At 42.4% G+C, this 16,220-nt stretch overlaps 2 protein-coding genes across 4 annotated transcripts in view; both read right to left on the bottom strand.

The window, feature by feature from the left end:
• The window catches only part of LOC146606847 (protein NLRC3-like), a 1,106,670-nt gene extending 1,100,291 nt beyond the window's left edge, over positions 1-6,379 (bottom strand). The window contains exons 1-4 of one of the 3 annotated variants that reach the window (XM_085349200.1): positions 6,291-6,379; positions 6,108-6,206; positions 5,925-6,038; positions 3,614-3,692 (exon numbers count right to left, since the gene is read on the bottom strand). In XM_085349200.1, coding sequence (XP_085205326.1) covers positions 3,614-3,692; positions 5,925-6,038; positions 6,108-6,206; positions 6,291-6,379 — 381 coding nt within the window. The remainder of the gene's footprint in view (positions 1-3,613; positions 3,693-5,924; positions 6,039-6,107; positions 6,207-6,290) is intronic. The other 2 variants (XM_085349204.1, XM_085349212.1) reach the window with 2 other exon arrangements.
• A 7,934-nt stretch (positions 6,380-14,313) lies between these two features.
• LOC146606846 (lipocalin-like) lies at positions 14,314-15,689 on the bottom strand. Its single transcript, XM_085349233.1, has 4 exons — positions 15,506-15,689; positions 14,873-15,002; positions 14,693-14,781; positions 14,314-14,610 (listed from the first exon to the last, which is right to left on the bottom strand). The coding sequence occupies exons 1-4, from the start codon at positions 15,588-15,590 to the stop codon at positions 14,465-14,467; spliced, it is 450 nt and encodes a 149-aa protein (XP_085205359.1). The 5' UTR covers positions 15,591-15,689; the 3' UTR covers positions 14,314-14,464.
• Positions 15,690-16,220: the final 531 nt, after the last annotated feature.

Here is a 16,220-nt window from a genome sequence, read left to right as displayed (position 1 = left end):
ACGTGAAGAGTTGTCCGCTTCAACTAGCGAGGTGGTAAGACCAAAGAAGATGACTCAACAAACAATCTACGTAGCTTTAAATAGCTCCATGCCTTATGACAAAAGTAACAAACGCTGGGGGGAGCTAACTAATGCAGTGACACATTGTTTAGCCAGGGATATGATGCCTATTCAGAGTGTGGAAAGAGAAGGTTTCAAAAAGATGCTTAAAACGTTCGATCCACGCTACAAGCTACCCACAAAGAAATACTTCTCTAAAGTCGCCTTGCCTGCTTTATATGAAGAGATCCGTACTGAGGTGTCAAATGCGTTATCTTCGGTGGAGTTTTTTGCGTCCACCACGGACATGTGGTCAAGCCGAACATCAGACCCCTACATGAGCCTCACAATACATTATGTGGACAAAGACTGGAAGCTACAAAACAAGTGCCTCGAAACATGTTTTTTCCCCGAGGACCATACTGGGGAAAATATAGCCAGAGTCTTAAAAGAGTTCCTCAGCTCGTGGAATCTTCAGGAGGAAAAACAAGTGTGTGTGACGACTGACAACGGGGCCAACATTGTGAAAGCCGTCGCACTCAACAACTGGACCAGACTTTCATGCTTCGGACATCGCCTGCACATTGCAATCGGTACGTTTTTTTGTTTTTTTTTTGCTATAGGTAAGTTAATTATAACCTCAGATTAAGAACTTATTGTATTAGTTTAAATGATGTTAATAATACTGTTTGTGTTATTAATCTCTGAATGTGGGTAGTTGTACTGCAAGATATATATATATATATATATATATATATATATATATACACACACACACACACAGAGAGAGAGAGATGTGTGTGTAAATAATTGTGTGTTATACAACTTAAATGTCACATTCCACACCGCATTAATAGTGCTGTTGAAACTGTGTTTCCTTTTAAATGTATGTCTTTTAGAAAGAAGTGTGAAGGACCCAAGGATCGAACGAGCAGTTGGAGTGGGAAAGAAGATTGTTGCTGCTTTTGGCCATAGCTGGAAGCGCCAGCGAGCTCTGCAGGCTGCCCAAAAGGAACTGGGCCTACCAGAACACAAACTCATAACTGAATGTTGCACTCGTTGGGGTTCAAAGCAGAGAATGATCCAACGGCTGCTGGAACAAGAAAAAGCTATAACACAGGTTTTAGCTGCTGATAAAACCACAAGGCACCTCATGTTGACATGGCAAGACATTGAAGTGCTTGACTCGGTCAGCACTGCACTGAATCCACTCCTAGAGTTTACAGATGCTTTCTCTGCTGAAGAGTATGTAACCATTTCATGTGTTAAGCCTGTTCTTCAGATGTTTAACAATGACATGTTAAAAGTAAAAGAAGGTGACACTGAGCTGACCAAAGACATCAAAACAGCAATACTTGACTACATGAACAAAAGCTACACAGACAGTGTCACAGAGAGGCTTGTTAACATGGCTTCTTTCCTTGATCCACGGTTTCATACAGAATATTTCAGTGAGAGAGAAAGCAAAGCCATCAAAGTTCAAGTCATGAGTGAACTAGAGCATCTTGTCCCACACCAGGGTATCACAGGTTTTTCAGAAACACTTCATACATCTACTGGTGACCAAACAAATCAGGGAGCTGTTAAAAAGCAAAAGAAGAGTCTCGGGAGTTTTTTTGAAGGGACCAGTTAGTGGCAAGATGGAGGTAACTGCAGAGAGGTTATCATCTGAACTGAGATGTTATGTGAATAGTCCACCAGCAGACAGTGAGTGTGATCCTCTTTCGTGGTGGAAAGTTCACACAGTAAACTTTCCCCACATCAGCAGATTAGCTAGGAAATACCTCTGCATTCCAGCAACTAGCTCTGCATCTGAAAGGTTGTTCAGCACAGGTGGAAATGTTGTAACTTGTCAAAGGTCCTCCCTTAAGCCCGCATCTGTGAACATGTTAGTGTTTCTGACAAAGAATCGTAAAACTTGAAATGTAGAAAAACTTCCAGGAGCAGTAGCATAATTTATCTATGTTTTTTGTTTGTTTTGTTTTTACTCAAGAGTTTGTGCAATATTATTATTTGACTTATTGATTTTGCACACTGCACTTTTGTTACAAAGCACCTCTTAAGCTTTGTGGATATACATGATTATGGATAACCATGTATATAACAGGATAACCACTGTTGAATTTTGTGTGGCTGTAATGCACGTTAAAATAAACAGCTGCTTGTTTAAACAAAAACAAATTGATGGGGTTTTTTTCCACTAAAAAAGTTGTAGAGTTGTATTTTGTTTTGCGTCAATTATATCGTCAGTTATATCGTTATCGCAAATTTTCAAATCTATATCGTGATAAATATTTTTTGCCATATCGCCCTGCCCTACTGACTGGGCTGGTTTCAGTCATACAAATGTCCTGTTTATAAGATTGAAACCTGCAGTCAGCTGAGACTGAAGAAGTCACCTGATGATGATGAAACGTTTCTCCCACTGAAAACATCCAGATGAACAGAATCAAGCTTTTTGGGATTTACGTACCTGGATGATTGAGCATCAAGACACAACTCTGTGACTTTTCTCAGATGAATCAATCCTCTCCTCCAGCTTTGTTTACATCTACCAGCCCTGTGGCGCTGCCCAGGGACAATAATCTATGTGAGAGGTGGAAAGTCATACAGGTGTCTGCTCCTGCCTTCAGTTATTTTATCTACTGTGTGTCAACTGGCTGAACCTCCTCCAACTGTCTACTGTCTCCCTAAACTCAACAATGACTTAGTGATCTATCCATTCTCTGACCAAACACATCCTGCTGCAGGAGGTTAACATAGCAGCCAATGATGATCCCACTCACTGTGAACAACACATTTGGACCTGATTTGCTGCTCTGGTTTACACGTGAACTTCCACTGCTGCTGTCACCAACTTGAGAGGCTCTACAGAAAAACTGGACTTGTCCATAAAAATCATAAACTACATTACAAGGACAGCATTGCTCAATCAACTCTAATTACTACTGACATGTTATCTCTTCTAACTAAGGTACAGACACTCAAACTTGCTGCTTTCAGTGAGAAGTCAAATGTCTGAATATGAGCTGGAAGCCACTGAGAGTCCTCCTCCTTCCCGTGGGGTTTACTTTCTCTACTACTTTCACTATAAACACGCCCCTTTCATGCACCTGCAGAGGGCCACCAGCAGATGGAGCTGTCTTAAACAAATCCACTTGGATAGTTAGCTGTAGATGATTTTCTCAGTATGATTGTAGGATTTTGAGTTATTCTTTAGATTTATTTAAACTCTTATATTGTGCACAAGTGTTGAGCGACCCATAATTTCTCTGTACTTTTCATAAGAGCAGCCAGACTTTCAGCTAGTTTTTGTTTTTTAAGAGCTCAAAGTTATTGAAGAAACAGTTATTCAGCTTCATTCCCACTGATCTCGACTACAAACTGTTTCACTTTGGTTTCTGTTTAAAGCCTCGATGTTTAAAACGTTTCCCTGTGATCACATTTGCACCGTCTGATTTCAAAGTTTGTTTCTTTTGGTCATTTAGTCCACAGAGTCCTTGGTGTTCTGAAAGGGACCTATAAATAAATGCATTATTATTAATAATAAAGTAGTTGTTGTACATGTACAGACCATAAATATGGAGTCCAGCTGTGTTTGATGCTGCTGGGCAGACTGACCACTGGGAACCTCTGAGCTCTGCTGGTCCACTCTGTGGAGGAACCATGAAGGATTAGATCAACACAGGATAAAGATCCAGGAGTTTCTGCTCAAATAACTTCATCTGAATCAAGTCTGTCAAGTTTTAGCCTCTCAGATTCTGAAGATATATTTTCTGTTTTCTATGAACTTTCTTTCATCAGTGATGGAAGTGATGATGCTGCAGAAGCTCAGAGGAAACTTTGAGAAAACTGTGATGAACCATCAACTAATGCTCTCAGGAGGCCACAGGTCCCTGAATGTAACTGTGCAGTAGATTCATCGAGTGTTTGAAACCTGACCACTTCCATATGTTTTCATTCTAACACAAGAAGTCCTTTTCTCATTGCTTTGATTTGAGTTTTCATTTGAGTTTTCCGAGTCTCGTATTTGGAGTCGAGTCTAATCAATGATCTGACAGAAGAACATTAAAAAGGATTTACCAGTGCTGTCAAAATTAACATGTAGGGTTAGGGGTTCATCTGTTATCATGATTAACATGATAAAAACCTTTAACACGACACATCTGGAGAGCAGAACGACTCAAAATCCCTGAAATGTTTCTATCAACGCACTTCGAGCAGTTTGTCCGAGTAGAGTTACCTTTGCACACGTGCAGATGTGCAGCACATCTGTTAGTGACGGCAGCTGAACCAATCAGCTCAATATGGAAGATGACAAACACACACTGACCTCCCGATGGAAAGTTTGAGTATTAAAAAAATAACAAGACGGACCAGCCGACCAACATGAAGGATTCTGCACATCGTGACAGAAGGAATTTTCTTTTCACCGAAGCACTTCCAGCTTAAAATATCACAACAATGCAAAGCACTGATGACACAACTGCCAAGTGGACAAACTGCAGACCTGTTAGTGTTGTTAATAACATAGTTTTGGTTCCTCGTGTCAAAGACTTGAAGAAGAGTGACAGAGAGTGTTAGACTGCTGCAGGATCAGTGCCACCTCCACAGACCTGTGAAGAAAATGATTGTTTGACAGATGGGCTCAGATTCAGGATCAGCTGAGGAGTTTGTGGCTGACAGAATCCTGCAGGTACAGAGCAGAGCCCATCATTAGCATGCAGGACTGTCCCTGGGGGGGTCGGCTCATTCAGGAGGTTAATCAATGTTTACATGTTCAATAAACATGTTAAGTGTGTAAATTTGCCCTTTTCTCTCGAGTCTGTTTGCTCATGAAATGAACTTTGATTCGTTTACATTAAAAATGATGTTTAATGGTGATTCATCCAAATGAATCCACAGTAACCCTGTGATGAGTCTGATTAAACATTTTCATTAACAGCAGTAATATAGATTATATATTATTATATATTAGTGCACACTTAGCTTTTAGTATATATGTTTGTTACAAAGTTGTATTTACAGCAGAGAAGCTGAGTTAAAGACTGAAAACTATTCAAAGTCTCTTTGAATTGAAGCGTTTAACATTCTTTGTGTTTATTCTGCATTGACTTCATTATATGGTGTAAACGTCTGTTACAGGCTTAAATATAAAGTTGGAAAAATGTAACTGCAGCTATTGATCAAGTAATTGTGATTAATCAGGATTAATGACAGAAGATTGTGTCATTAATTAGTCATGTTTTAATCTACTGACAGCACTAGTGTTCACTCTGGTGCCTCCAACTGTTTTACGCCCTTTCAACACCTTCGTGGTCAAAAGTGTACACGCACAAAATCTACAATAAAACCCTCACGCAGCAATAGGACAGACACACAATCCATTTATCTCTGTGTCTCAAACACACACACGTGTATTCAAAGCCTCGATTTGTTCATATTTCATCTGTTGTGTTTTTATCTTCAGCGTTTTCAGTGTTGCTGCATTTACACCAAAAATGTTTCCATTGATGAATCAGATTGATTTGAATGTGTTTCATCCATACAAATCCCTCCCTGGTGGTCACATGACTCTATAACATAACAGGAGTCATGTGACAAGAGTTTCATGCTGTAAAATGTCAAAATGGTTGAATGTGGTGGAGTAAAAATGTGAGATGTCAACGACTTTTCTTCAATATGAAATGTTTGCAGGGCCTGACAGGAAGTAGACGGACGCTCTGATCACTTCCTGTTTGCTGAAGTGGGTTTTCAGTTGTTTAGAAACCAAAGGCTTGTTTTAAAAGACAGTTTAAATGGGACTGAGGGAACGACGTGTTTGTAGTTTATATCCAACAACATCAAGCAGTTAAATCAAAGAGTTCATGTTGCTAACAGCTCACCTCTCTGCAGCAGACACAGGCTGGGATTTAAAAAAAATGGGAAGACCTTTAGACCCGTCACTCTGTAAGGACACAGAGCTGGGTGGAGGTCCAGCTTTGAGTCTCTGATGGATCCTGAAAAAGTTATAAATCTTCAGTAAAATTCTCATCACATATCAGCTGATATTATTGGTGTTAGCTTACCTTTTCTCAGCTGACTGTCTTTGCTCAAATCTCTTAATGGCATCTTTGACTGAGTTACTTTCATAGGACACAGAGCTGGGTGGAGGTCCAGGCTGGTTCCTGTGAATAATGATGCAGCAGTGATGTGAGTGCTGAGCTGTGACATGGAGAAGAGTCATGGACAGTTAGAGATGGTCATCTCACCTCTGAGCTTTGGTCTGGCTCTCATGTTCCCCACACAGAGTGCTTTTAGAGGGAGGGGCTCCCTCCTCTCTGTCCTCACACTGATCCATGCTGCTCAATTCACATCAGCTCACACACACTTTCTACCTGCAGAGGTAAAGTAAACACAAATCATTCATGTGCACATCAGCTGAAATCCTCCTTTCATCATGTGTGCTGTCCAAATATCAGCTGCTTCTTTCCTGCTTCATCTCAGTGTCAGCTGGATGCAGTCAGACAGCAGTGTGAGGCAGAGGAAGCTGCCATCAGCTGCTCTGCTATCAGTCCACTAGATGGAGCCTGAAGCACACACGATGCATTCACTGACACACACTGATTCACTGTGACTGGAAGCTTCAGTCAGTCCAACACGTGTGAACAACATTTTAAACATTTCAGCTGATCCAGGATTCAAAGAGGATCAGCAGAGTTAAAGCTTCACACTAATTCTTCCTGCTGAGTTTGCAGAGAACTGCACACACACTGATTCACTGCTAATGAGAAGCTTCTTCCATCCAGTAATTCATCATCCATCAGCTCTGCTGCTGCTCTCAGTCCTGGACTCTGATCACACACTAAAAGCAGCTTTTTAACTCGTGTCTGTAAGAACTCTTAGTGTTAGCTTAGCTTTAGCTTAGTGTTAGCTTAGCGTTAGCATGCTGTGTGCTAGCTTAGCGTCAGAGCTCTGCAGGTGTCTCGTGTGTAAATATTAATCACAGTGACAGTAAAGGAGGTAAAGGGCTGTGACGTCATCACGTACGCTGCGTCCTCTGTGGGCTCTGAGTGAACTCAAAGTACAAACTACAAGTACACAAACACGAACGTAGCTCAGAGTGGCGGACACACTCGGCCTCGTTGGTCCAGCTGTGAGTCCGTTACCGTGAACTATGGAGCGGCAGATTTGTGCTGAACTAAGCTGCACACAGCTGATGTTAGCCAGGAAACATTACACACTGACTTTAATGGAGAGACCGGAAATACAAACACACACAGTTTGTTGTGTGAAGAAATCAAACACGAGCTGAACAAACAGTAAAGTTCCTAAAGACAAACTGTTAAAGGAGGAAACAAAGCAAACTTACAGTTTCTTCACACCAACAACAAGCTCCACTCCACACCTGGACACTAAACACGGACACACAGGTGAGCTGCTTCCTGGAAGGAGGCGGGGCTCCACCTGAAACTCAGCACAGGTGGGAGGGGCTCAGCTCTGTGTGTGCTGATGTGTTAACTTTAAAAATATGCCGTCTGACTGCTCAGACTGAGTCAGAGTAAAGTTCACATGCTGACGTGTGGAGACATGAAACCTTGTTGTAGCTGCAGGTGTGAACACACTGATCCCAGATCAGCTCTGCTGTATTTGTAACATGAACATTTCTGCTGCAAAGCTTCAAATGTTCAGCATGTTTCTCTGTTTCCAGTCTATAGATCCAGTCACACTTTCTACCTTCACCTGTGCAGTAAAGACTGAGAGCAGAGCTGAAACCAAGCGTCCAATCAGTGAGCAGCATCAACACCTGAGCTTCATTCAGACTCTGTTATTGAAGATGTTGTTGGTACAAAGTTCATCTGCTGCTCACATGAATCCATGAAAGATTTATTTCACTGAATGTTTCTTCAAAGCTCATTTCAACCTGTTGAAGTCATGAATGAAAGTGCAGACTGAGAGTGGATCACATGATGTTTGAGGTGTGTCATGTGACATGTTCAGTATTGTCACACATGTCTAGATTGTCCCTGATATCATAACTGCTCAAACACTGATGATTATATTTGAAGAATTATTCCTGATGGCAGCAAAGTTTGAATGGAGCTCTCTGTCTGTGCTGATTTGTCGCCCTCTGGAGGTCAAAGCACAAACTGCATGATGTCACTGTAACCACCACAGTGACAGGAAGTGTTTTTATGACTGAAACACTGAAATGATGCTAACGGCTGTCGTTAGGCTCACTGACAGCAGTGCTGATGTGTTCATGTCAAACACTGGCTCAGGTCAGACTCCTTCATCCTTCTCCAGCGTGAGGCCGCCCTCAGACCCACAGGAGCTCTGACCTTTGACCTCCTGACCCTAACCATTTTAGTCTTGTTGCATCTTTAAATGCAAATCCATCCAAACTGTAGCCGAGCAAAAGAAGCTGGAAGTTGTTCTATGAATGATGTTGTTGAAGGAGCTTGGAAAGAAAAGCGTCTGGACTTCTTTAAGTTGCTTGAAGAGGGACATGGACGTCTTAATGCCCACTCACATCCTGGGACATTTGATCACAGGAAATCACATGATGGGGTGGGGCTAGATCTCACAATGGGTTCACCCAAAACCTTGGCTGATTGAGACCCACACCCGTTCTCACACCGTGGCTCGTGTGATTAGGTAGAGGATCAACAGGGGCTCCGTGTCCCTGAATTTAAACTGAATCTAAACACACCGTGCACAATGCCAAGTTAGATAAGGGTTAAAAGAACAAGATAAGAATAAATAAAAAGATAAAATAAGGATAAGAAATAACTTAAAAAAATAAAATAAAAAGATAAATAACTGCAAATAAGTACAAATAAGTAACTGAAGACACGTGTGGTCTGCAGATGTCGATGTACATGGATGTACATGGAGTTTAATGTGCAAAATGAACTTAGTGTGCAAAGTGACCTGATGTGCAAACTGCAGTTTGAGGTCGGTCAGCTGTTCAGGAGTCTGATAGCAGTGGGGAAGATGGAGTTGTTGAGTCTGGATGTTCCACATTTCACACTTCTGAACCTTCGTCTCGAGGGCAGAGGTGTGTCTCTCCTCTGGACTCTGTGATGGTAGCTGCTCTGCAGAGAGGGCAGCGGGGTCCTGATGATCTTCTCCACAGTTGTTATCACTCTCTGCAGGCGTTTGCGGTTTGCAGTAGTGCTGCCGTACCATGCAGTGATGCAGCTGTCAGGCTGCTCTCCACAGTGCAGCTGTAGAACCTGCTGAGGATCTTGGCCAACATACCAAATTTCCTCAGCCTCCTCAGGAAATACAGCAGCTGCTGAGCCTTCTTGACCAGCTGTGTGAGTTTGAGTCCCTCACTGACTCAAACTCCTTCAGTGACACTTGCAGCCTTGCAGATTAGTTTGCTGATCCTGATGCATCTCTGGAGCTGATGCTGTCCCCCAGCAGACAACAACAACATAGATGCTCTCACTAGTCCACTTTACCCTCTAATCACATCTCTGACATCTGCAGGTTGCTCCATAGAGACTCTTGTGCAATGCCAGGTGTTTGTGTTTGTCTGTAGGTACACATTAGATACAGTGGGGCAAAAAAGTATTTAGTCAGCCACCGATTGTGCAAGTTCCCCCACCTAAAATGATGACAGAGGTCAGTAATTTGCTCCAGAGGTACACTTCAACTGTGAGAGACAGAATGTGAAAAAAAAATCCATGAATCCACATGGTAGGATTTGTAAAGAATTTATTCGTAAATCAGGGTGGAAAATAAGTATTTGGTCAATAACAAAAATACAACTCAATACTTTGTAACATAACCTTTGTTGGCAATAACAGAGGTCAAACGTTTACTATAGGTCTTTACCAGGTTTGCACACACAGTAGCTGGTATTTTGGCCCATTCCTCCATGCAGATCTTCTCGAGAGCAGTGATGTTTTGGGGCTGTCGCCGAGCAACACGGACTTTCAACTCCCGCCACAGATTTTCTATGGGGTTGAGGTCTGGAGACTGGCTAGGCCACTCCAGGACTTTCAAATGCTTCTTACGGAGCCACTCCTTTGTTGCCCGGGCGGTGTGTTTTGGATCATTGTCATGTTGGAAGACCCAGCCTCGTTTCATCTTCAAAGTTCTCACTGATGGAAGGAGGTTTTGGCTCAAAATCTCACGATACATGGCCCCATTCATTCTGTCCTTAACACGGATCAGTCGTCCTGTCCCCTTGGCAGAAAAACAGCCCCATAGCATGATGTTTCCACCCCCATGCTTCACAGTAGGTATGGTGTTCTTGGGATGCAACTCAGTATTCTTCTTCCTCCAAACACGACGAGTTGAGTTTATACCAAAAAGTTCTACTTTGGTTTCATCTGACCACATGACATTCTCCCAATCCTCTGCTGTATCATCCATGTGCTCTCTGGCAAACTTCAGACGGGCCTGGACATGCACTGGCTTCAGCAGCAGAACACGTCTGGCACTGCGGGATTTGATTCCCTGCCGTTGTAGTGTGTTACTGATGGTGACCTTTGTTACTTTGGTCCCAGCTCTCTGCAGGTCATTCACCAGGTCCCCCCGTGTGGTTCTGGGATCTTTGCTCACCGTTCTCATGATCATTTTGACCCCACGGGATGAGATCTTGCGTGGAGCCCCAGATCGAGGGAGATTATCAGTGGTCTTGTATGTCTTCCATTTTCTGATGATTGCTCCCACAGTTGATTTTTTCACACCAAGCTGCTTGCCTATTGTAGATTCACTCGTCCCAGTCTGGTGCAGGTCTACAATACTTTTCCTGGTGTCCTTCGAAAGCTCTTTGGTCTTGGCCATGGCGGAGTTTGGAGTCTGACTGTTTGAGGCTGTGGACAGGTGTCTTTTATACAGATGATGAGTTCAAACAGGTGCCATTCATACAGGTAACGAGTGGGGGACAGAAAAGCGTCTTACAGAAGACGTTACAGGTCTGTGAGAGCCAGAGATTTTCCATGTTTGAGGTGACCAAATACTTATTTTCCACCCTAATTTACGAATAAATTCTTTACAAATCCTACCATGTGGATTCATGGATTTTTTTTTCACATTCTGTCTCTCACAGTTGAAGTGTACCTCTGGAGCAAATTACTGACCTCTGTCATCATTTTAGGTGGGGGAACTTGCACAATCGGTGGCTGACTAAATACTTTTTTGCCCCACTGTATGACCATAGACGCACACACACAAGTGAACACAGCAGCACAGATGGTTTCCACCTGCTTCCCTCTTTCTTCACACAACTGAGGATGATGAAGAGGTTTCAGGACGAGGTGGTCAGCAAGCACAGGATAAAGCAGGGCCATGAAACTCTCTGGTGCAGCAGATGTTTAATCAGACTCAGCTTTAGGCTTCTTTTCCACCTGGCAGCAAAGTAACAGCTTCACTAATGTGAACAGTCACAATGTTAAACGTTTCTATATCTTCATATATTTTTATCTGTTGATGCTGCAGAATAAAGTCTGTTAACAGAGTGCAGGATGTGTAGAGCAGGTCCAGCTCTCCCTTTACTGTGTCCACTTTCATCAGCCCCTGTGAAGTGACACAGAGTGCATGTGTGTCTGTCAGCTGTTGTTTGTTGTGAAGGATGGAACAAATGAACACACACTTTTAGAGAAATCTGAAAAAGCAACACGTGCTTGGGCTCCTTCTGTGCTCGTCTTCATTAATGCTGATCTTTCTTTCCTGTTTGTTCTTTGGCACAAGCTTCAGTCTTTTCTCCCAGGGCTCCTTCACACTTAGAAACACACCTACATTCATTTATACACAAACATCATGAAACAAAGGCTTTGTAAAAGAGGACATGAGATCCTCTCTGAACAGCACATTCATATCAAACACAGGACTGAACAGGATATACTGAGTCTGTGCTGTTTTCATTGTTACTTGCTGAGTATTTTTCCAGTGTTTGAAATGTGACTCAAGTCTGATTCTTCTACTGTGTGTGAACTCTAAGCAGCTGCATTAAACAGCTGCTTTTCAAACCAGGCTCAATCCTATGACTCTGTGAATGTAAACTTTTGTCACCTGCATGAATAACAATCCTTGATCTAGTCAGGACTGCAGTGCTCCTGTGATCCCAGCTTATAGATGGAGGCTAGCATGAGAGGCTCAGCAGCTAAAGCAGCACACCTGGGTCTCCCAGCCTATTAAAAGCAGCCCTTTGCTTCACCTGCTTCACTAAACATTATTATTATTATTTAAGCAGAGTGGTGTGATTGATGTAGGCATTGCTGTGTGACAGGAGGACTTTTCTTGAAACAGCTCGTGTGACGTGAGCTGACGTAAAAACAGTGATGTTAGCTTGATTCTCTTGGCTAAAACTATTTTAAAAAGAGGGTCAATCATGCAAATCTGCCAATAGAAGCCAAAGTTACAGCCCCTCAGAGTTTAAAGAGAAAAGGCCCGTTTCCAACACTCGGTTGTGCAAAGGGAAACAGGCCCACAGTGCCTGAGTGTGTGGGTAATTCTTCAAATAATATTCAAAAGCAAACATTTTTAAGCATGTAAATAAAATTCAATCATTTCTGCTCTTCAATACCTAAGAAATGAAAACTGGCAGATGGTCCCAAAATGTGAAACGCCTGGCTATCTGTGCATTTAGTGCTGCAAGTTTTCACTGTTTACCTTCAGAAGCATAAATCTTTGCACAGATAATGTTCATATGTGGATTCCTGGTTTCTGCAGTTAATTGTGACCCAAAGCATATTTTTAAAGTGGTTCCAGGCAATAAAGCCTAAAAATAAATACATCTACTTCCTTTTTCTGTGTTCCAGCCTCAGTGACTCTGACACAGTGCTGTAATATTTACACCTCTGATGAAAGCAGAGTTTGTAGTTGCAGAGAAATACTCGACTCATTTTGGGCATTTACGAGCAGGACCCTCAGAAAGCCCCTCGCTGCTTCACTGGTTAAGAAGCAAAGCAAACATTAGTTCACAGTGATGTTAATTAAGGCCCAGAGTTTAGGAACGAACGTCAGCACTTCACTAATGAATGTAATGCTGATTCATGTGCTTGTTTTGTAATGTGCATGTTGTGCGTTGCTATTTCCCATATTCTTTGGCACTGATAGATGAAGAGTCTCAGGCAGGACCGAGGCTGCCAGCTGCTGACAGTGAGCAGGGAGAGAGCAGCAGAAGCTGGGCAAGAGCAGGGCACCTTCAGCCCCCTTCATCAGTCAGAAATCATTTGGGTGTCTGTGTGAAATGTCTGATTTTAAAAATCTTTTTGTAGACATATTTATTAAATGTTTAACAATTATATAGAAGAAAGACAATGTAAAGAACAAAACATGACAAAACAAAAATGAGTTGAAGTTATGAACTGTTTCTGAGAGACAAATAACACCAGGATCCTTTTTGTGTAGCTGACAGCTGGTAACTGTGCAGGGGCGGGTCTAGCAAAGTGTTGCCAGGGGGGCAGGTAGGGCATTAACAGGGAGAGGGGGGCACAAAGACATACTTTTCTTTCTTGTTCTCATTTAAAATGTCTCACTTTTAATAAATAATTATCTGAATCTTACAACAAACGTTTTCATCTGATGTAAAATGTATAGAAATCCATTATTGTACATAGTCATTTTTTAGGGTCCCATCATAATTTCTTCAGAAGTAAGTACTGCATATGATGCCAGTGTTTCCCACATTTTCTAGATTCTGCACCAGTACTGTGTGTAAAATGCATCAAAAAGTCAGTTTGATTCTTTCTCAGCTGTCTTTCTGTCTCCTTTCACTTTTTAAAGGTTGCCATGTTAGAAAACATATTTTGCCCTGCCGTGCTGTTTATTGATGTGGCAAATGAAAGGTTTATGAAAACATATCTAAATCTGTCATCAGTAATCAGCAATGATCATGTCTCACCTCTAGTCTCTGTCTTAATGTCAGGTTTCCACCGTGTGTTGTAGATGTTCAGGAGGTTAACTCGACCAACAGTCTACTTCCTGTTTAGAATACCAGGACAGGGAGGATGGTGCAGGTTTAAGTTTATTAGACTGATGCATGTATACCAACAAGACAGCGTCCATCACTGTGACAACAGCGTTTGTTTTCATTCAAAGGCTTCATGGTTTTTCCTTTAATACCTGGGGGGCCGGTCTCCAGTCAAAATGCCCGGGACCATTTTTTGTCCCAGTCCAGCCCTGGTGTCAGATCTGCATGCAGTGTCAATGAGACGATCAACAACAGATCAGACAAAACACTCAGGCAGACACTCCTCTGTAGAAGGAAACATGGAAAGTGTGAGGTAATCAGTGCACAACATCACTTTGTATTTCAGGCTGTTTTTATATAGAACTTCAGCACCAATGTAAAAGTTCTGGTTTTAGGAAGATGAAGAACATTTTCAGGAAGGATGCCGTCTGCAAGCAGAGCTGCTTGAACCTCAGCGCTGAGGTCCAGACTACTTCCTGTGAAGCCACGTGATGTAAATCTGCTGCTGTAACTTCACAGTTTACTGAAGCTAAATGCAACGTTACCATATAATCTGTTTTCAACAAAGGTTTCACTCCGTCCGGTGTTGATGGAATGATTCAGGCCGTACTCGTCAGGCTTCCCGTCGACCACACGCATTTCAGTCACAAACCCCGTGACTGACAACAAGGGAAACAGCAGAAGAAAAGATGTGAAAAATACTGGATGATGATGATGGAGGATTAACCGCGGTGGCTAAACTGTTTCCTGTCTTTGTGGGCGTACTCACAGGGAAGTTTCCAGGCACGTCAGTCTTGGTGGCTAAAGTCTCCATTTTCCAACATGTATCGCTACAGGTGCAAAGACACAACATTAATCATCAGTGTAAATATTTTAATGCTGTCCAAACGGTGTTTGCTTTGTCTGTCCTCTCGCACTCACAGAGGAAACGAGGACGCCACCTTCAACCCATCTTCAGTTGGCTCAACCATGGCCGGACTTCCTGTTGGCTTTGTGACAGCAAACCACTTGAAATTAGAGCAAACTGCAGTCAAGCACCACTTACAGCAACCTGTGGACACGCAAATGGAAAGCACTGAGAATCATACAGAAGCATAAGAGCTGTTTATTGTAACACGTGTGTGTGTGTGTGTGTGTGTGTGTGTGTGTGTGTGTGTGTGTGTGTGTGCACATTAATAACACACTGATGTATGTTAGTTTGATTTATGCTATATCTGAGAAAACAATTGCAGAATTTTACATCAAAGTTTCCAAAGCTGATGTTTTGTTGTTCACACTGTTTTATATTCATATAGTTTGTTGTTTTTAAATCAGTGGACAAAATAAATATTATCACACAAAATCCAGGGTGAAACATAACCAAATAACCTAAATGGTGAAGTCATTATAGAAGTACATGTTGCAAAGGTCAGCCTCCTGTATAGACTGCTAAACTGTCTGGGGGGGCCCTGCCTGTCCTCGTTGGATAAGCTCCACCCCTTTTCCATAAGACGGAGACATTTGTATGAAAATAGATGGGCAGTAAAATAAAAAATAAAAAATATTATGGATGACTCTGTAAATCAAAGTCGGCCTGAGGCAGAAGCAGAAACCATGAGGAGCACAGCACCACTCCCAGAAGGGCACGAAGTGAAGCCATAGCTGCTGAAGAGTGAAGACGTGATGATGGAGGAGATCACAGATGAAGATCTGCTGCCTGCTGACTCTTTATATAGAAGAGTGAGACTATCTCCCCACCAACAGCTGCACTTATACAAACCCCAGGTGCTGGGATGGCTTTGAACATGTGACATTTTCTGCAAACACATGGACAGTTTCATAACCACAAAGATTATTCCTGCAGCGGCAGAATCGTATCCACTGTGTGAGAGGTGAACGTCAGACAGTTCTTAGAAAATGTAGTTTCTCTTTAAGCTTTTAACATCTTTTACCCCCATTTGTCTAAAACTACTTGACAGCCCTTCATGTCAGAGGTTTATTACCTGTGCAGGATGGAGCACATGGTCTCAGTCAGGCTGGACACGATCACTCCTACAGGAAGTAAATGTGATTTTATTTCACCTGTGAAATGATGAAAAACAGCAGAATAGCTCACGCTAACAAACGGGTGTTGAAATGTTTCATTTTCTGCTGTTTCACAGGTCAAAAAGGGCGTCGAAGCAAACTGAAGCTGAGCTGCTGCTGCTGTTGTAGTGCAGCATCTGCTGTGTGCTTCATCAGAGAACCTTCTGTACACAGCAGACAGAGGCTGCTGCCACTGAAGTCCATC

The sequence above is a fragment of the Diplotaxodon limnothrissa genome, unplaced genomic scaffold (assembly GCF_057381915.1).
Source record: "Diplotaxodon limnothrissa isolate DT_005_m unplaced genomic scaffold, D_limnothrissa_male_GT1.1 unmapped_scaffold_4, whole genome shotgun sequence".
Classification (NCBI taxonomy): Eukaryota; Metazoa; Chordata; class Actinopteri; order Cichliformes; family Cichlidae; genus Diplotaxodon; species Diplotaxodon limnothrissa.
Note: the sequence above shows the minus strand (reverse complement) of the source record. Positions and strands in the feature narration are given on the sequence as shown.

Coding starts and splice junctions, on each gene's coding strand:
- LOC146606846 (XM_085349233.1), bottom strand. CDS start 15,590: ATGGCTTCACTTCGTGCCCTTCTGGGAGTGGTGCTGTGCTCCTCATGG. Junction 15,003..15,505: donor GGCCGACTTTGATTTACAGA/GTCATCCATAAT, acceptor GCGTGTCCACAG/GTTGCTGTAAGTGGTGCTTG. Junction 14,611..14,692: donor GCCCACAAAGACAGGAAACA/GTTTAGCCACCG, acceptor CCTTGTTGTCAG/TCACGGGGTTTGTGACTGAA.